Raw genomic sequence first — 21,229 nt, 5'->3', positions numbered from 1 at the left:
TTCTGTTAACCCTTATGATCTGGCCACATTTGCAACTATGCTTCTTAATCTTACCACAGTAATTCTCAAGGCTATTTCTTATAATATTAGTGGTTAACTTTTATTGAGCACTTACTATATGGTGAAAACTGTTCCTATGGCTTTATCCATTTATCTCCTTTAATTCTCATAGCTACCTTGTGAAAGAAGTATATTTTTTCCCATTTTACAGAAGATGAGACTGAGTCGCATCAGCTGCCAGATTCACACAGCTAGTGAGGAAACAAAGGTTTGACCGTAAGCCATTGAGCTTTTTAGAGCTCATTCCCTGAACCGTCAAGCTATAAGTCAAGTAAAATACAGATTTTAAACTTTAATGTATAGGAAAATCCATCCCTCTATTTAAATTCAGTTCTCAACCTTCTCTCTCTCCCTCATGATTCTGATTTGGTAGATTTGTGATGAATTCAGGAATCTGTGTCTTTAGAAAGCACCCAGGTGGTGGTTTGTTGAACCTCATTTGAGAAACCCCGTTTCCTGTGACTTTAATTACTGCTCAGCGCCTTTGTCTCCTACTCAAAGGCAGTGTTCTTTTAGGATGAAAATGATGACAGCTCCTGGCACACAGTAAATCCTCTGCAATAAGTTAACTTGTTCTTACTGTTCTTGGGGGTAGATGTTATTTCATAGACTATCGACAGGAACAACTATTTTCAACTCTACATTTCAGCCCTAGTGAAATGACATTGTCTAAAAACAGCAGACATTTTAGAGTGAAAAGACGCCTTACTGAATGCGAACATTGTTTTCAACATGGTTGTGTCCATGTTCCCCCCCGTCTATGTTTCTGAAACACCTGTTAACTTATTTGAGATGGGCACGTTGAGTTGTGTCGATTTCGTGTGAAAGTTAGGTAGCTTTCTACAGGATACATTCTGGGCCAAGGGACACAGAATAGTCAAAGCAGAATTATAGCCTTGAGTAGGAAAAGAAAGCCTTAGCTTTAATACTTTCATACTTTGGGCTCAGTTTTACGAAAATCTAAAGAATAAATCCCTGCATCTAGCGATTCCTTACCCAAGAGCTTGCCGCTTGTCTTGTGTGACTCTTCAACGTCTGCATTTGGCACTGGCCCCTGTGCCCATTTCTGTGACAGACCTTTTGGCTCAGAGTTTGCCTTCCAACCGGATTTTTTTCCCGCCAATTCGAATTAAAGTACGGCCAGCACTTCTATTCAATTTTCTTGTTTGTTTGCTTCGTTTTTAACTCTGAGATGAACTGCTTGCTTGGGTGGTCCAAATTATCCTCCAAAGTACCAGTCTTATTTTTGCTAGTGGTCTGTTCCCACAGTTACATGTGTTTTGAATGGTCATCCAAGAATGCTGTTTCCCCGAAAGGCTTATTACTTTAAGTATGCCATTTCGTTTGCGTTGTGTGGCTTACAGGATGCAAACGCCTTCTCATAGAATTTAAATCCCATTTTAGGAACTTAAACATCTCCTGCTTTGGAATATCTTATAGCCTGAGGAAGGGATAGTGTGTTAAATGGTTCATAGATGGTGAAGTAACAAACTTCTTAAGAGTGATCATTTCATTTCTTCGGCACCACTCGTGTATTTGTTCCTTATTATCTCGTTATGCAAAGCCCACTTGGGTTACTTGTTTTGAGTCTTGGAGTTCCCACTGTGGTACAGTGGGTTAAGGATCCACGGTTGCTGCAGCTGTGGTGTAGGTCGCAGCTGTGGTGTAGGTTGCAGCTGTGGCTCAGAGTCCATCTCTGGCCCAGGAACTTCCATATGCTGTGGGCGGAGCCCAAAAAAGAAAAAAAAAGAAAGTCTGCAAGATTCCTAAGTTGTGTTTTAAGATTTTCTATACTTATATCAAAAGAACAAATCTTACTTTAGCTGCTGGCTCCTTCTTTTGTAATTTACCGCTTGTTACATAAAAGAACATAATAATTTTAGAGCTGGAAATAGTAAACAAAGAAAATCCTTCCTACAGAGATATCTTCTATAATAGTGATTATAATTTTCATAATTTCCACTGTATCTGAAAGAGTACCAAATGTTTGCTAATTTTATGGGGATGGTATAGTATTACTAATTACTTGTAATAGTACCAGTTCTTAAGAGAGTTGATATATAAATATAGCAAACTAAATTTTAAAAAAGAGGAGGGAATCTGTCAATGTCTTACAGATTCCTTCAACACACAGGATATAAAATCAAATAAATTCCTCTTGTTAGGCAGAAATTTTCTATTGACATCTCAACATTGTCTCATAATTATATTTGCTAAATGAAAGGGGGATTTTTCTGGGTACCCATTATCTAACTGCGACTACTTTCTAGACAATAATGCTGTGTCAGATGCTTTCTTAAAAACGTATCTCTTGTCGTCGGCCTTGTGGCTTAGTGGGTTAAGAACCCGACTAGCATCCATGAGGACGCCTGTTCGATCCCTGGCCTCGCTCATCGGGTTAAGGATCTGGCTTTGCTGCCAGCTACAGTGTAGGTCACAGATGTGGTTTGGATCTGGCGTTGCTGTGGCTGTGGCCTAGGCTGGCAGCTGCAGATCTGATTTGACCCCTAGCCTGGGACCTTCCGTATGCCACAGATGTGGACCTAAAAAACAAACAAACAAACAAACAAACAAAAAGAACTTACCCCTTGCTTTTGTTATAGATCCTAACATGCTTTTACCACAAATGGAAATTATCATAAAATCATTTTATGACTAGAAGGATTATCGTTCACAGTCGTTGACTATATCACTGAACACTTTTTAGAAGTTTAGGAATTTTTTTTTTTTGGTCTTTTTTCTCTTTAGGGCCGCACCCACAGCATATGGAGGTTCCCAGGCTAGGGGTTGGAACTGTTGCTGCCGGTCTACACCACAGCCACAGCAAGGCCAGATCCGAGCCCCGTCTGAGACCTACACCACAGCTCACGGCAATGCCGGATCCTTAACCCACTGAGCGAGGCCAGGGATCGCACCCGCAACCTCATGGATCCTATTCGGATTCATTTCTGCTGCGCCACGATGGGAACTCCTAGAAGTTTAGGATTTTAAGTTGGATTTAATGAGCATGAGTAATAGTGTTAACAATTTTAAATGTGTTTCTAAGTGGCTATTAAAGTTACTCGTTAAATGGTACAGGCTCTTCCACTTTCTAACTGCCTGATTTTGGTCAAATTATTCAAATGAACCTGAGTTAACCTCTTTCTGAAGTGGAGAAAATAAGTGTGCCTCTTCTTGAGTTATCCCATTGGTTCAACGTGCTGATGCGTGAAGTGCTTGCCCAGTAACTGCTGTGTAGTGTATTTCCCATCTGTATTAGCTTTAAATGTTTTTATTATCACCATTATTAAATTTAAAAATGATTACGATATAGCTAGTGACCTGCTCTCTGTATTTACTATATTTTCATAACCCAGGCAGGCAGATTGTGCTGAATGATTTAGCAGCTTTAGCTGCCATTGCATGAACTAAACCTGATTTCATGGGATAAGACAGAATGAGCACCGTGGTTCATGGCTGTCAGTAGTGAAAAATAGCTGGAAATCAGACAAACGGCTTCATTGCTGAGATTGTTTCCGGGCTAAAAGTTCTTCCAACAGCTGTTTGTGTTGGCCATTAATCGTGTCCTTTTTTTTTTTTTTTTTTTCCCAAAGCTGAGGGAAATACAATTTTCTTTAAAAAGAGAGTGTAAGCCGGTTATTTCTGAAGTCAGGAAGAACGCCTGTCCTTCCCCTTCCACTCTTGTGGTCTTTTAGCTGCTTTGACAGTTGAACTGAAGGGCTTTCCTTTTGTTCTTTTTCATTCTCAGTGCTCAGACTCAGACTGCTGTAGTGAGAAGAAGTAAAACTAGCAGCTCTTTAATGCTAGAGAAGGAGCTTTGTAGCAGTTACCCTTAAGAAAAGTTTTCTCCCCAAAGGAGTATTTAAGATTACATGGGCGCTGACTCTCTGAACAGAGAGAGAGAATGAATACATGAGAGAATGAGAATAGGAGAGTTCATGTTCGCAGGAGAGAAAGACCCTTAACTAAAGATGAAGGGGAGTTTTGCCTCTTCCTGAAAGTAATGTTATTAGTTTTTTTTGTTTTGGTTTTTAAATCATGATGACTGCTAGTTCTGTGTAAAGTATTTGTTCTGGAAATACTGAAGTTGGAGTCTACCAGACTGAGGTTAGAAGCATTTTCTTTGGCAGCAAGAAGATACTTTATAGAAGCCATGCCTGTACTTGGGGTTGCCTCAAAACTGAGGCAGCCAGCTGTTGGGTCAAAGCCTGTTCATACTGCTCTTCCGATACCCAGTCTTGGCACTCCTGGGTCACAGCACTATTCTTCAAGCCCTTTGGAACTGACTGAATCTGAGAGCTCAGTGCTTTCTTGCAAGCTCACATTACATTCAACCTGCGAATGTGAAGAGACGAAACCCGTCCAAGGAAAAGCTGAGGAGACAGAAGACAGCAAGGTTAGTGTCTGAAGGTTATCTACAGACCTATGAAGCGAGAATGCAAATTTCCTTTTTGGTGGACTCTAAAGTGTGTTGTGTAATGGAAAGCAGTAGAGGAGTGCCCGTATAAGAAAGTAAGTAGTTTGCAGAGCTGGAAAGCTAAATATTTGGCCTGTCTTGAGCTGTATTTATAATTACGCTTGTTGCACACGTTGTGCACAAAGTTCTCTGAATATGCATACATGTTCGTTACTGCTCGTGGGTGAAGGGCCTGGTGAAATCCCGGGTATCTCTCTTCCTGATAACCACAAGCAATCACAATTAGGAGGAAAGGGGGAACTATTTTTCAATATGTTATAATGTGAAAGAAGATTTGTTTGTAAAAACTCATAGAGATGCCGTCACTTTACTCTAAATGTCCTTTGCATCTAAACACTTTCTTGTCGACTGTGTGAATCCTGGACTGCTTAACTCTTCGCACCATGAAGGAAAATGAAATATGATTTTCCCTGATACTGCCCATTTGTCTGTGTTCTCACTCGTACACTGAAACCCTGCTGTTTCACTTACTACTGGCCTGGTTTTCAGTCACTTAGCTGAGGGCATTTGTGAGCAGTAGCTCACAGCTCTCGGGTGTAAGTTGTGCTCCACTCGAGTTTTCTCCAGGTGCTGGGGGAGGAGGGGTCTCCGGTTGGTGAACTTCAGAGGACCATTCGTACCTGGAGAAACTTCGCTTTTTAATGCAGCCTTAATTATGATGTCAAGCTTTACAAGTCCCCCTTCTCACCTCTGGCTTCTTAGGGAATGGTTTTCTTTTACTCTACTACCCAAGTGTAATTTAAATTTTAATTTAAGAAAAAGCCTTCCTCTAGAAATCAATGAGTTAAAAAGAAAGTCACCCTTTTTGTCTGAAATGTCCGTTCCATCTGGTCTCCACCTTTTCGTTTCCTCTTAGGGGCAACCCATATGCAGCTTTAAAGTCTTGGCCAGTTACCCTTTTCCCCTCGTCCCTCTCCTGGGATTCTTCATCTGTAGTAATGCTTGCGAAACCTTAATCTATATTGTATTTTCCTTATCTGGACAATTTATTTCTATGCACACTAAATTGAAACGATGTAGAACCCAGGGCCTTTCTCTGTGCTCCAGCTCCCTCTCCTCAATGCTTTATGCATAATAGTTAATAGTAATTGAATGGATTAATACATGAATGAATGAGCAGACAATTATACTGAGAAAGATTTAGTTAAGTTCATTAGTTTCTTTGGGTCATTCAATCTATAAAACATAAGGTTTGAAAGGAATGATTTTTAAAGTGCTTCTAGGGGTAAAATTACTCCTTTGGTGTTTTAAGAAAGCATTATCTACCCAAGGAAAAGCAGTTAAAAATAATTAATTTTAGGCTTAGAGTGCTCAGTCCAACATAAGCAATTCAATGAAAAAGTAGGAAAGTGTAAATTATCAACAAAACACTAAAACTTTAACATTTTGCAAATAATTAAAAGCAAATGCCTTGCCATTCTAATACTCTGTATACCCACAGATTAGATGTAAGAGAAACCGTTTTTCCCTCTTGACCATGGCTATCATCTCTGCAGGTTTAGTCAAACTTCCGCTTTGATAAATGGCCTTGGCCTAAGACTTGACCACTGTAAGTACTGTTTGTAATAGAGTTTTGGTTGATCTCTTTGGTTAGAGAACCTATCACTCATGCATTTGATATGCCAACAAGACTCTGTGGTAAGCCATGCTGTATTTATAGGGATGTTTTTACCATGCCACTTATCAGATTAAAAACTTTTTCAAACAAATGTATAAAGAATGCCTGGTCAGCATTTCAGAGTATCTCTAAATGTCAAAAAGAATATTTAAAGATTGTATAAACCTTTGAAAAAACAGAACTGAAATCAGTAGCAAAAAAGATCAAGGGAGTTGTGTTAGAGATAATTATATTTGGCTGCAAATAGTAAAACATCAGCATAAAAGTAGGGTGACTTCATGAAGTTGTCAGGGAACCAGGCTCGCTCTTCTTTGTCCAGCATCATCGTTTTGGCATCTGTCTCTCACTCTTGAGTAGATAATTGAGTTCCAGTCAATTAAAAGGACACATCCTATTTTGTGAAGGGTTCTTCCGTCCGTTTGGCCCATTTATTTTGTAATTCCAAGGCCTTATGTAGTTGCAGTGGAGACTGGAACATGTAGAGTTTATTCTAGGCAACCATGTGCCCAAACTGAAAATTATGGGTTCTATTTCTAAGCAAAAGCCTCCATGAATAGTAGCCACAATAGACGACTGTCATTAAGAAGCGTTTATGTGGAGTATTCTGCTAGTCCTTGCACCAAACAGCCTCACGATCTGGTTAGAGAGAGCAAACCCACATAGGAGAAGGTTGGAAATGTGTCTCCAATGCAGGACGCCCTTCTCCTGGCCTTGTTTTTGATGAGTGTGCATGTGTCGTCATTCTGAGCATCTATCCTTGAATTCCTGGTGTAATTTCTAGCGGTGCGCCTCGCTGTCGCACATTCTGTACTTGGCTAGAAACTGGAGATTTCGATGGATCCCCTACGTGCATCCCCATGCTTTGACCCTTGTTTTCTGTCAACTCTGTAATAATTCCAAATTGGTCTCTCTTCCTGTAGCTCTCCATTACATCCACCCAACACATTCACCATCCTGATTAAAGAAAAACCTTAGTTCCTTCTTCTGTCTTACAATCGTCCCCAGGCATTGTCACCCCGTTTTCTATCCTAACTCCATCTACATGTGCTATGTCTCATTATTGGATGTCCCACCTTTTTCAGACTGCTTAATCTCACTGTTCTTTTTTTATTGAAATATAATTGATGTAAATATTACAGAAGTCCTAGGTGTACAGTATAGTGATTCACAATTTTTAAAGGTTATATTCCATTTACAGTTATTATAAAATATTGGCTATATTCCCTATGTTATACAACCTATTCTTGTAGCTTTTTCTTTATACCTAATAATTTGTGCTTCTTTACTGCCTCTACCCCCTTCCCTCTCCCCAAAGGTAACCACTAATTTGTTCTCCATATCTATGAGTCTGCTTCTTTTTTGTTAAATTCACTAGTTTGTTGTATTTTTTAGGTTCCACTTTAAGTGATATCATACAGTATTTGTCTTTGTCTGATTTGTTTCATTTAACATAATGCTCTCCAAGTCATCCATGTTGCTGCATTTCTGTTCTTGTTTGTGGCTGTGTAATATTCCATTATTTGTATATGTACATTAACTGTGTGTGTGTGTGTGTGTGTGTGTGTGTGTGTATTCTGCATCTGCTTTATCCATTCGTCTGTTGATGGACACTTAGGTTGCTTCTGTATCCTGAGTATTTAAATCATGCTGCCATGAACACTGGGGCCTGTGTAAATTTTTTTTTTTTCAGATATTAACCCAAGAGGGGAATTGCTGAGTCATAGGGTAGTTCTATTTTCACTGTTTTGAGAAACCTTAATACTATTTTCCACAGTGACTGCACCAATTTACATTCCTACCAACAGTGTACGAGGGTTCCCTTTTCTCCACATTCTCCCCAAGATTGTTACTTGTGTTCTTTTTTATGATAGCTATTCTGACAGGTATGAGCACATATCTTACTACGGTCATAACAAATGAGTAACTTTAATTACAGATTCCATGTCACATAAATTTTCAAATTCTACCATGATATCTCAAGGATTTACAATTTCTCTCTTACTCTGATTTCTTACTTTCCTTAGATTTTTCTGGCGTCTCCTCCCGTATGGATTGTTTTCTCCATTCTTCCTGGACATTCACCCACGTGAGAAAGAGAGTCAGTTTGGTTTAGAAACTTTACTTAAAGATCAAGGTTAGAAAAGAGTGTTTACATCCTCACTGTTAAGCAAATAGCATAAACTGAGCATCAGACATCACTGTTCATGGAAATTCCTCAGCTGTACCAGTCGCTAAAAAGGGACCTTCACTTTTTATCCCCAACTTCCTTTAAACCTAACTTTTACCCCTGTTTTCATTTCCACCTTCTTTCAGCCTTGGGCTAACTCACCCCTTCCTCCTTAGATTACCTGTACAGACTCAAGATTCTTTTTTACGTTATTATAGAAAACAATTTTTTGAGCACTTCTCTTCTACTTTATAGGACATTTCCCATTTTAGTCTCACAATGTTTCAGATGAGGTATCTTATCCACATTTACAGAGAAATAAACCGAAGGAGAGTGAATGACACTCGTAAAATCAGTTAACTGCTAGCACCAAAATCCAGAATTTGAATCTAGATCTGTCTCTAAAGCCTCTTTTTGTCATTTGCATTACACTCTTTCTTTCTGATACACTTGCAGTATTTTTTTCTATTTATACTCTTTCCTCCAAATTTCACCTACTCTTTAGACTTATTTCAAAAGTCAAGGAAAAGAATAAACAGCTGCGGAGGTTAAAAGGAAGGAATGTTTACATCCAGGTGGGGAGATAGAAAAAAAATTCTTGGAAGAGTAGTGACATTTATATTTGTGGTAGAAGAGATGTTTGTTTTATCTTCTTACCCTGCTAGTTGTAAGGACAATCGAAATAGAGATTATCTCTTACTGTTTTGTTAATATGTGTCGACACTAATGCTTTGAAAACAGAAGGTACTCGAAGCAGTGCATGTAATATTTTTTAAACATAAATTACGATATGGACAAGAAAATGTATTTTATGGATAATATTGCTAATGTGGGCAGTTATTTTGTAGGATTTTAGATTTGAAAGAAATCCCATTGGGTGGGAACATTCAGAAAATACTTCCTCAGGTGGTTGGAATTTAGTGGACAGATAGGCCTGAGATAGAGAGCGGAAACAACAGCATTCCTTAGAGGACAGGGTTTATGGAGGAAAACCAGTGAGAAAGCCATTACAGTTTGAGCAGACCATTAATGAAAAACAAGTAGTTTGGGGGCAGATTATAGCTATAGGCAGACTTCATTAGGAAGACGGTGAGGAAGGCTCTGACGTAACAACGAGACAAAATTACACTGTCAATGACATTTAGGAGAAATCGTACCAGAAGGAGACTGGCATTAACTAACGTTTATAGAGGCTTGCAGTACCCCGTTTCCTGGCCCAGGCACTTCCTGGAGCATTCCATTCCGTCCTCACAATAGCCTTACTATTCACGCACTGTTACCATCCCCGTTTTACAGAGGAAGAAAGTGAGACTGAGGTTAAATTTGCCAGTATCTCAGTGTGGGTGAGTATGAACTCAAACGCAGGCTGTATGGTTCCAGAAAACACTGCCCTTTTGCAATCAACAACACTGCAGCAGTGAAGTCTTCTTCTGGTGCCAAGGGGAGCGAAGAAGCACTATTGGTTGACTTGACTCCTTGATATGTTAGTAAGGTTTGTGTTAAGGAGTTAGCATTGCTAGTGAGTTGCGAATGAATCGGTGTGCCCAAGTGCCTACAGTGACCAGGAGAAGACAATTAAGATGACACATGGCCTCTACCAAAGTGTTGGAAAACCAGAAATAAAGAGAAGTGCTGCAGGATGTCAGTGGCTCTGGCCACCAGCTGTTTCCTTCCCGGGAAGGCGCCTAATTGCCGAGGTCTGTGGGCACCCCGGCACCCCACTCGATTGGCTTGCTCACGTGGCAGCACTTCCCGAGCTGGCCAGGCCCACAGCGGCACAGGTCAGCCCTCAGTCTCTAGAGGATTCCGCTGCTCTGCCTGTTTCTGCTGCCCTTGCACATTTAGTTATTTGTAACTGAAGAAATACGATGATTTCTTTTTCTAGTTGTCGTTCATGTTCCCAGTTTCATAGTGAAACTGTTACTGCTCTTCTGTCGTTGATTTTGCCTTTGTGGCAGCAACGATGTGAAGAATGGGATAAGGATCCTTGAGTTTCACCTTTTTCTCTGCTAGGCGAAGACTCCGGTTTTCAGTGTCATACATTTATTTTCCTTAAGTACCAATTTGCAGAAATGTGGCAATCTAATACTATTGTCTACAATTTTAGTTTGTGTTTTACAAAGTCTTTGAAGAATTATGTGTAATTCATTAAACTATGAAATTACCAGAAATTCTGGAGTAAATTATGTGTGATTAAATGTTATTGAAAAGATCATACAACTTTTACACTGTTCTTTTGCAAGCGCCAATATTGGGAGTGTATTTGATGCCAATTTTGCCAAATACATACTTCTTAGTTAATTCCTTTCCAATATACGGACATTTTTCTTTCCTGCAATAAAAAGGAAGGCATGAAGGAACTCCCATTTTGGTTCAGCAGGTTAAGAACCCAACCGTATCCATGAGAACACGGTGGGTTGAGGTTCCGGAGTTGCCGCAGGTTGTGGTGTAGCTCACAGATACGGCTCAGACAGATCTGGTGTTGCTGTGGCAGTGGAGGAGGCTGGTGGCTGTGACTCCCATTTGACCTGGGAACTTCCATATGCCCCAGGTACAGCCCTAAAAAGACAATAAAATAAATACAATACAATAATAAAATAAAAACAGTGTATTTAATGTCTTCCTTTTTGATTTGTTTTGATTTTTCTTTTTACGGCCATACCCACAGCATATGTAAGTTCCCAGACTAGAGGTGGAATTGGAGCTGCGGCTGCCGGCCTACCCCACAGCCACAATGAGGGATCTGAGCAGCAACTGCAACCTATACCACAGCTCATGGCAATGCCAGATCCTTAACCCACTGACTGGGGCCAAGGATCAAACCTGTGTCCTCATGGATACTAGTCAGGTTCATTACCACTGAGCCACAACAGGAACTCCAAGTATGTTGTTTGTGGAAACATAAAATCAATAGGTACATCATTAAATTTTTCACAAAATAATTGTTTTATGGCAGTCTTGCACTTAAAATATAATATGGTATAATTAAAAGAACATCAAATTAGGAGCTCAAAGATTTGAATTAGGTATCTGCTAGGCTTTGAAAGGATAAGGTCATTTAAACTCTTTGAGCTTTAGTCTGTGTGTCTATAAAAAAATGAAAGGCAAATGAGCAAAGAGTTCTTGATAAAGATTTTCTAAGGGTAATTTTTTTAAGGATGATTTTTTTTTAATCTTCTCTCTTCCTTCTTCTTCCTGATTTTGCTCTATCAGTTACCACATTTCTCTTATTTTTTCATTCTCCTTCTCTGCAATGGATTCTTCTGACCAAGATTTCCCGAACTTGTCACATTGGGACCTGATAATTCCATGACGTTGCTCTTGTGCGACAGTGAGCACCGTCCCTGCCATTTTCTGCTCCACGCCAGGAGCCTTCTTCAATTACGACAACCAAAGGTGTCTCCAGACGTTGTGAGGTGTATCTCTGGGGAAGGCAAAATCAAACGCAGTTGAAAAGCATTACATTAGAATCAGCTTCTAAAAATTCTCGGATCTTTACTATTTTTAATAATGTGAAAAATAATGGTAATTATTATTATTAATATTTTCAACCAGCTTCAGATGATCCCTCAGAATGTCTTTGTAATTTTGCAGATACATTTCTTTGAAGAGTGGTTTGTGGGAGTTCCTACTGTGGCTCAGTGGGTTAAGAACCCAAATAGTCTCCATGAGGATGTGGGTTCGATCCCTGGCCTTGGTCAGTGGGTTAAAGATCTGGCATTGATACAAGCCATGGCATAGGTCACAGATGTGGCTTGGATTTGGCATTGTTGTGCTTGTGGCACAGGCTGGCAGCTGCAGCTCCAATTCCATCCCTTGCCTAGAAACTTCCATATGCCACAGGGGTGGCCCTAAAAATAAAGAAATAAATGAAAAGTGGTTTGTGTCTCTTGCCACTATTTCAAGCCTTAAATTTGCTTTACTCTTCGTGGTTTCTGACTTCTGTTTTTTTAGAGGTTATCAATGACTTTAAAAAGATACCTCTTCTTGGCTAACATTGAGCCTTAAATTTGCTTTACTTTTCCTGGTTTCTGACTTCCGTTTCTTTAGAGGTTACCAATGGCTTTAAAAAGATACCTCTTCTTGGCTAACATTGACCTCTTGTTTTCATCCTGTTTGCAGCACTTGACATCTGCTGACTGCAATTCTCATTTTAGAATGCCCCAATATTTACTTAACAAACGACCTTGGCAAGTCAATTAACACTTATGTCTCAGCTTCCTCATCTGTAAAATGAGGGCAATGATAAAAATGAACCACGTAAAATTGTTACAAAGAATAAATGAGATGTCGTATGTAAACTATATGGCAGCAGAGTGCCTCATATAGAGTTGGTGGTCAATTTATTACCTATTATATTATACTATACAAGTATTGAGTAATTGAATGCAAAAATTAGTAATATTAAGAATTGATAGTAGAACAAATGTGACAGTGATTAACTTTCCATATATGAGCAAAGTTAACATTTCAGCCATGTTTTGAAGAATGCATTTGTTTAACCAAATAAATATGGAAGAAAGGGCATCTTACATAGAATAGCATTTCCCAAAGGATGAAATACTTGGCTTTATTTAGAAAACTACAACTTTTGTACCAATTCTAGGACGTAGTTAAGAGAGAGGAAGTTGAAATAAGGCAATTGGGAAGATGGCTTTAAATGCCCAGTAAGGAGGTTGGACTTACCCTGAAGAGAATGTGGGAGGATGTCAAAGAGACATGATCAAGTCCACGTTTTAAAAGCTGAGGATAAATGGAATATGGAAAGTTCCAGTTAAAGGAGAGTTCAAAAGTGCAAAGGATTAGAAAAATGTGCTGGAACAAACTTTTATCTAAGATACCTTGCTCAAAAGCTATGGAAAAAGGGCACGTTTAGTGAAATAAGCTACAGCTGTTTGGATTAACTTATTAATTATCAACAGAACACAAAATTCTACGTCTTGCATGATACCTTTTTCTTCACACAAAAACTTGGAGTTTTTTAAGAAATGATAATTTTGTAATTTGGCAGCAACTGGCAATCAAAACTAGCGATAATTCCTAACATGTTTTGGGTACCTACCACATGCTAGATGCTATAACCACTTTATTATTATTACAATTAAATATATGTAGAAACTTAGGTCTGGGCTTGGACAGTGCGGGAATTCCAACCTACGTCTATTTAACTCTTTTAAGTCCTTACTCTTCAACCTCCCTCTCTGTCTCCCTCTCACAACAATTTTTAAACCACAATCAAAATCAGTGTTATTCTTATTGCTTTTTGTGGATCCTGAGTTACATAATGGGAAAGAAGAAAAACTGTGGATTCTTACAGGAATGCTGAATTTATCTTTGACAGATTTCACTTTGAACTCTTCATCTTCCCCCAGTCCCCACTGTTGCTCCATTTTTTGCTTTTAAAAAATGCTTTTCCTTGGATTCCTAGTCACTGGAGCCAATGGAGAAACTCAATATCTGTGGGAGAGATCATTAATTGGACACATGGCAGGATTTCTCCACCATTCTCAGTAAATAGAGTGATTTGTTTAAAAATGTTGCAATTCTGCCTGGAGATAGTCACTGGATAAGATGGCCGTGGCAAAAATTCACCTAATTTTTTAATAAAATAAATGATTCAGTCTCCGTCAAAGAAAAAACCCAAACAAACGAAAACAATAAGCCATCTCTGTCGCCCCCTCTCCTTTTTTTTTTTTTTTTTTCTTTTTTGGAATGTATTTTGATGTCGCAAAGGACTCTTTTGTAAAACTGAAAACCTGGGGTGGGCAAGTTCACAATTTCCCATCACAAAATGTGTTAGAGTAAATTTTGTCAACAGGACAATGTGTTAGTTAAGGTAAAGCTAACTTCTCTACCAGAAAACTCTAGGTCTCAATGGCTTAGCACAGTGGGAGTTTATTTTTCACTCTTTTGGCTCTTCCATATCATCAGAGGTTGAGAAAGCATGGTCCATAGGTCAAATCTGGGATGGCACCCAATTTTAGTAAGTAAGGTTTTGGACATTCGTTTCTGTGTTGTCTGTGGCTGCTTTTGTGCTATAATAGCAGAGTGGAATAATTACAACAGAGACTGTATGGCCCACAAAGACTGAAATATTTACCGTCTGGTCCTTTAGAGGAAGTTTGCTGACCCAGGCTTATGGTAACTCAGGAAACCAGATTTTTTTTCTTTTTTAGCTTGTGGTTCCATCATCCCACCTTTAGCTAACCATCAGCGAAAGAGAAAGTGAAGGACCGGGTAAGAGATTTAGAAATTCCGTGTCTCACTTACTCTGTCCTGTTGGTCAGAATTCAGTCATGTGATGATACCTACTTGTTAGAAAGGCTAGGAAATAGAGTCTAGCTGTGTGCCTAGAAATGGTTTGGTGAACTATTAGCCAGAATTTAGTTAGCCCATGACTGCTCTTTAGATGTTCAAGATTAAGCAAAAATTGGCCATATGAAAAATAGTCTAGGGTGCCCAGAAATGTCTTCTAGATTGCGAACAAGTTGCCTTGAATTGTAAGGGCATGTCTTACAATTGTAAGAGCAGAGCATTGAATGAGTGGGGGAACATAATTATATTCAAGTTACTAAATGCACAGAAATCAAATACCTTATGGTTAAATCTGCTTTCAAAAAATAGGCCAGAGCTATCTGTAGAAACATACCCGTAAAAAGCTCGTTGTGGGATTGGGACTCCTCGGGCTTCCTCACTTTGTGACTTTGCTGACCACCTTCAGTCTCTGCCATTCCAACTTGCTGATCCAGATTCACACCCCGAAAGCAACTCTCTCTTGGTCCTGTGCCCTTGTTTCTACTTATATTACTCCTCAGCTTGTAGCATATTTTTCTTGCTAGATCTGGAAACGCTTCATCATGTTGGGAGCCAGAAAGGCCAAGGCAGTGTCAGATCTGAATTCTAGACGTGAAATTTATAAAGAGTAGGGCTGGAGTCAGGCATCCCAGTGGGAAGGAGGCATTTGCTGGCTTCTGGATGGGCAGTGGGTGGCTGCATAGTTGTGTGCGAGAGATCTGCTCTCTTGGCCCGGAGGAGCGGTGTAGCTTCTCTCTGTACCTTGCAGATACTTTCCAGAGGGGACCTAATGAGGATGTATGAATGGATCATTGAGAAAGCTACCGTTGGTATTGAAAGAAGCAACTCATTTTACAATCCTCTCAGACCCTGGTGAGCAAGGAAGAAGAACAGTGCATAAAACCTCTTTTCAAGTGCAGTGTAAATTTCTAAATGACTTAATTGGTCTTTATATTTAGTCGTGCATCTAGGACTAGCCACTCAGGTTTGTGCTTCTCCTGGAGAGTGTTTATTGAGCTTTAGCATGGATCAATTTAAACTGCTCACTTTTAGACTCAAAAAAATATGCAGGTAGTAGATATTTATCTTTATTGCCCCCAAATGCTTCTATTTTTAATCTCTCTGTGACTCTCTCTCTCTCTCTTGCAGTTTGTCACATTTCTGCCAGAATCTTTTATGTTATTGTTATGACCCATATATTTTTTTGGATTCTGTTTTCCATTTCCTTTCTCTTCAAACCATCTGCTTTTTATAGCTGTTTCTTCCTTCCTCTGGCTGCCTTTTCGATATCCACACTTGTGTGTTGCCTTCTTCCGCTGAACACAAGGTTTATCATCTCTGACAATATGTTCCTCTGCTCTTTTCCCCTGATTCAGGCTGGATCCATTGTCTTCGAAAACAAAGTTGCTATTTCAAAAAATGGCAGCCCCTCGATCTCAACTTCTTTGTCTACATCATGTATCCTGGATGACTTTTCTTATCTTTATTGATCAGCCCATCATCAGCTGTGTATTGTATACTTACCATGTACATAGAAGAGTGTGTGTGTGTGTGTGTGTGTGTGTGTGTGTGTGTGTGTGTGTGTGAAAGCTCATTTTAATATGATAGGCTTTGTGGGAAATACACTAGCAACAACTGGGACTCTTTCTAGGAATATGTATCTAATCTTTTGGCAACATTGAATTCCTGTTTGACATTACCTAGAAATATCAGAGATAAATATAATTCAGATTTGCAATCATAACTTACACATAACGTACCACAGCATATGCTTGGGGTATGTTGTTTGATTTCAAACAGGTTTATTCTCTCCACTTGTATCAGTCAGAAATGTCTCCAGATATTGCCCGTTCCCTTCAGGGGAAGAAATTGTCCTCAGTTTCATATCACTGATTAAAATCCTGTCTTGTTTGAAAAACAAGGATTTAGTAGTTTTTTTAAATATACAACATATAAGATTTTAATACACACACAAATAAAATAGGACTGTAGGAGGAGTTCCCACCGTGGCGCAGCAAAAATGAATCTGACTCGTATCCATGAGGACACAGGCCCAACCCCTGGCCTTGCTCAGTGGGTTAAGCATCTGGCGTTGCTGTGAGCTGTGGTGTAGGTCACAGGTGGGGCTCAGATCCCACATTGCTGTGGCTGTGGTTGGTGTAGGCCAGCAGCTGTAGCTCTGATTCAACCCCTAGCTTGGGAATTTCCGCATGCTGTGGGTGTGGCCCTAAAAAGACAAAATAATAATTATAATAATAAAATTTTAAATAGGACCATTAGAGTTAAAGAATACTAGAATAGGACAAAGCTGGTACGGGAACTTGCGTTGTGATGTTTTGTGCAGTTGCTAAAGTCATCTCCACATTTGGTGATAAGTAAAGGTTAAGCAGGTGATTTTTAGTCAGTGCCCAAAGCATGAGCTAGTATTTGCCTAGGAGGTTCACATCTTTGTTTGCTTTCGGGTATACAAGAAATATTCCCTAGGGGATTACAGAGACATTAGTGTTTAATTAAAATAACAATTTTCTTGAAAATATTTTCTTTTCTTTTTACAGCCACACCCATGGCATATGGAAGTTCCCAGGCTAGGGGTTGAGTCAGAACTGCAGCTGCCAGCCTACACCACAGCTACGGTAATGCCAGATCCTTAACCCACTGAGTGAGGCCAGGGATCGAACCCCCATCCCCACAGATACTGTATAGGGTTCTTAACTCACTAAGCCGCAATGGGAACTCCTTGATAACAGTTTTATTCCAAGTTTTACTTATTGTTTTCTCCCCTTATTCCCACCTTCTGTGAGGAATGAGTATGATTAAAAAAATAATAGTTAGGTCCACAGAAGGTGTCCACCTGCAGTGGTTTTCCCAGAACTGTCCTGATTTTAGCACTGAAAGGTTTTGTTTGGGGAATCTCTTAGTCCAAGGCACACTGGGATGCTAGGTCACCCTAATTCTGGATCAGATTTTTTTTTTTTTGCCTTTGTCTTTTATAGGGCCCCACCAGTGGCATATGGAGATTCCCAGGCCAGGGGTCTAATCAGAGCTGTAGCTGCTGGCCGACACCACAGCCACAGCAACGCAGGATCCGAGCCGCATCTGTGACCTACACCACCGCTCACGGCAATGCTGGAGCCTTAACCCACTGAGCGAGGCTGAGGATCAAACCTGAAACCTCAATGGTTCCTACTCGGATTCATTTCCGCTGCACCACCATGGGAACTCCTGGATCAGATTTTCTTGTGTTCCTTTTTAATTTTATTTCATTTTTGTCTAATTATTCATTTTAATTTTGTAGTCATTGAAAATCCATTTTATACTTATCAATTTAAACATATCACCTTGGAGTTCCCGTTGTGGCGCAGTGGTTAACGAATCCGACTAGGAACCATGAGGTTGCAGGTTCCATCCCTGGCCTTGCTCCGTGGGTTAAGGATCTGGCGTTGCTGTGAGCTGTGGTGTAGGTCGCAGACGTGGCTCGGATCCCGTGTTGCTGTGGCTGTGGTGTAGGCCGGCGGCTACAGCTCCGATTCAACCCCTGTACTGGGAACCTCCATATGCCGCAGGAGTGGCCCTAGAAAAGGCAAAAAAGACCAAAAAAAATAAAAAATAAAAATAAATAAATTTAAAAAAATAAAAATATCACCTTATGTAATTAAGGCGCCCTTGTCACTCTTTCAGTTCTTTAGTGAGCTTTAACAGAACCTGTCCTTTATTGAATGACAGTCATTCAAATAAGAAGTAACGTTTTTTAAAAGTTTAGTTTTTAGTTTTTATTAAAGGACAGTTGGTTTACAGTATTGTACCAATTTCTGCTGTACAGGAAAGTGACTCAGTCATACATATGTATATACACACAAATAAGAAGTCGTTTTTGTTGAGGTTTTAGTTTTGAATGGTTTTTTGGAGGGGGTTTCGCGTATCCTCCTCTGAGCCGCTGTAACTCGTGCTGGTGGTAATGACTGTCCCGTTGCTGCCTTTGGAGTGAAAGGCTTAGAGCTTCGATGAAACAGACCTACAGAGTTGCCTGAGTTCCTGAGGTGTTTCCAGCACAGTCCTGTGCAGGCTCTGAGTTGCATCTGGAGATGTCTTGAGGTCGATGTGTTTTCTCTGCACCTTCAGAGACCCTCCACCCAGACAGGACTTTGATTTTACTTCAGCAGCAAGCTTCTCCCTGAGAGAGGCAGGATGTGGTCTGGGAGAAAGGCCACACTTCAACAATAGACCGCTGACAAGATGTTTGGAAGCTGCAAAGGGGGAGCGAGCATCTGTCTACACCCAAAATCATCAGAGGCATTTGTGTGCGTGTGAATCTTAGGTTTCAGAAAAATGTTTTTTAAGGTCACCCATTTTCCTTCTGTTTTTATTGGACAGGGCAGATTGCCTTCAAGATAACAAAACATGTTAAAGTCAGGGAGAAATTGCATCACACTGTCTCATTATCCCAGGCAGAAAATTAATTCCCTCAGGCCCTAAAGACATTTTGTTTAGCCCTCATGGATGGTGTGTGTGAAGCAAGCCAAGAGAATTAAAAGAAGGAGAAGATAAAATCCAACCAGAAGATGATGCTGCAGAGGATTTGGCAGGAAAGGAGTCCTTTTTGGGCAGAAAGTGGCCCAGGTGCTGACATTATCTGCAACTCACTCTGCATAAAATATGAGAAAGATGCTGCACAGAGTAAGGGTATTACAAACACTGATACAGTGATCCTCTCCCGCAGCCTTGATCAAAAAGTCATTAAAAGTTTAATTAAGGCGTTCCTGTTGTGGCTCGGTAGGTTAAGAACCCAGCATAGTGTCCGTGTGGACACAGGTTCGATCCCTGGCCTTCCTCAGTGGGCTAAGGATGCAACATAGGTCCAGATGCAGCTCGGATTGTGCATGGCTGCGGCTGCAGCGCAGACCAGCAGCTGTCACTCTGATTCAACCCCTAGCCCTGGAACTTCCATATGCCACATGGAAAAAGAAAAGAAAACATTTTTTAAAAAATTAAATTGACTATCTTAAGGAGTTGCAGTACTATCTTTGTCATCATTTTCCTGTGTTCATTCTGGTGCATCTGAAGCTCCTTTCACCTTGCGGGGAGCGCTCCCGTGGACGCGACCCTGTGGCCGTGTTGACTTGTGTGAGCATATCCAGTGGGTACGGCTGCCCTTAGGTTGAGAGAAGAGTTAGAACAGGTCCCAGTGTGTACCTGGGCTTTGTTTCTCTTCACGGGCGGTTGTGTAAAAACTTCCATTCGATGTCTTACCACTGAGTCCTCCTGTGGCTGTGTCCCTGCTCTGCAAAGGACTTGGCAGTGGGTGCTTCCTGTTGAGCAATGGGCTTGCATTCACAGGACCTCTGCAAAACCGCACATGAATAGAATAGCCGTAATCGCAAACATCGGCCTTCTGACGGACGCAGTAAACCTTCAGAGCACATTCTCGCGCCAGGAGAAAGTGCCCTCAAGAACCGATGTGATGTAGGATGAGTGAGACGCGTCAAGGTGCAGGTCTTTTCGTCTCTACCCGAAAACAACACTCGAATTTCCTGGCAGTGCCGTTGTGTAATAACTGTGGTTTCTTTCTGTAAACCGTGTCTCAGACAGAGAGGAAGGAGGAACCAACTGGATTGCGTAACTTTATAAATAGAAACAGCCCTGTTAAAACAACAAGACTGCTCTGAGTCAAGCCTTGCTACGCGCTGCAAGGCAAGGCCACTGACTGAAGAGCAGATCCATTCTGTGGGGTGATTTTGCAGGTTTGCCCAAGACTATGCTTCCTGGGAAAATCCATGAGACAGTCCCACCCTCCTTCCATTGCACGCCAAGTGTTTCAGTCCAAGCAAATCAAAACCTTTCTCTGTTGGAAAGAGCCGGGTTGGAGACACACAGGAACGTGGTCCCCCACTGCGGAAAATAAATACGGAGCGCTCACCCGTGTTCATACACCGCATCATTTACTAAACCCTTGGAACAGTTTATCCTGGCCGTGACACAAGGATAAAGAGGTACCTACCTTTTTATCTGTCGAACAAAGTGTTTGCTCCTTTTGCCATACGTTCTGGGACCCTAGATGATTTAAATTTCATTGCTGTTCTTCATTTCAGAGGGCAGAACCCAGGTAAAGAGAGATAAATTTCCTTAATAAAGACTGAAGCCACCGGTCTTCTCAGCGTGATTCCATTCAATTTGATATACATTCCAAACCAGAGATTGTGCTGTGTTCGCCAGGTCTCTGAGGCTTGTAGATCATAAGGTTTGAATCTCTCAGGAATGACTGTGTAACAGCAGTGTTGTCTTTGATTTTTATGACTATAAAAGTGATACTAGTCCTTCCTAGACACTCTTGACAAATTAATCTTCCCTAGCACAGCTGGGAGTCTTGGCATTCATTCAAAGTTCTCCCTAATCGGATTGAAATGAATTTTCTCTTTAAACTCTGACTTTAAGAGCAGGCCTGATTAATTCATATTTCTATCCCCAGAGATCCCTTGCATGCGGTAAGAATTTAAACACACTTATCGAATTTAAAAAACTAATAATGATTTTTGTAATTTTGGTTTTTTCACTCATGATTTGTTTTGTGACTTTTTTCCAAAAAGAGCTATCTGGACCCTCTTCGTGATTGCTTGGA

The 21,229-nt window shown here is 40.4% G+C and overlaps 1 protein-coding gene and 1 long non-coding RNA gene across 31 annotated transcripts in view; one reads left to right on the top strand and one right to left on the bottom strand.

Moving 5' to 3' along the window:
* Positions 1 to 21,229, top strand: part of NAV3 (neuron navigator 3) — a 602,126-nt gene that overhangs the window by 243,291 nt on the left and 337,606 nt on the right. For 21 of the 30 annotated variants that reach the window (XR_014804603.1, XR_014804601.1, XR_014804600.1 and 18 more), the window contains exon 1: positions 3,785 to 4,456. The exons of 1 other annotated variant lie outside the window; for it this stretch is intronic. Coding sequence is in view for 13 of the 29 variants with exons in the window: in XM_084957757.1 (XP_084813883.1) it covers positions 4,214 to 4,456 (243 nt within the window). In the remaining 16 variants the exon portion in view is untranslated. Of the gene's footprint in view, positions 1 to 3,784; positions 4,573 to 21,229 lie in introns of those variants that run through there. 8 more of the 30 variants (XR_014804604.1, XR_014804602.1, XM_021093081.2 and 5 more) reach the window with 1 other exon arrangement.
* On the bottom strand, positions 8,066 to 20,960 carry LOC146403618 (uncharacterized). The gene is made up of 6 exons (XR_014804605.1): positions 20,612 to 20,960; positions 16,377 to 16,521; positions 14,972 to 15,403; positions 13,638 to 13,779; positions 13,009 to 13,065; positions 8,066 to 11,746 (listed from the first exon to the last, which is right to left on the bottom strand). It is a non-coding gene; the product is annotated as an uncharacterized LOC146403618 (long non-coding RNA).

Source organism: Sus scrofa, chromosome 5, assembly GCF_054392235.1.
Source record: "Sus scrofa isolate SSC_HxYL_T2T_F1_AM1 chromosome 5, Sscrofa_HxYL_maternal_Yorkshire_Landrace_v2.0, whole genome shotgun sequence".
Classification (NCBI taxonomy): Eukaryota; Metazoa; Chordata; class Mammalia; order Artiodactyla; family Suidae; genus Sus; species Sus scrofa.
This window is presented reverse-complemented; position numbering and strand designations above follow the sequence as displayed.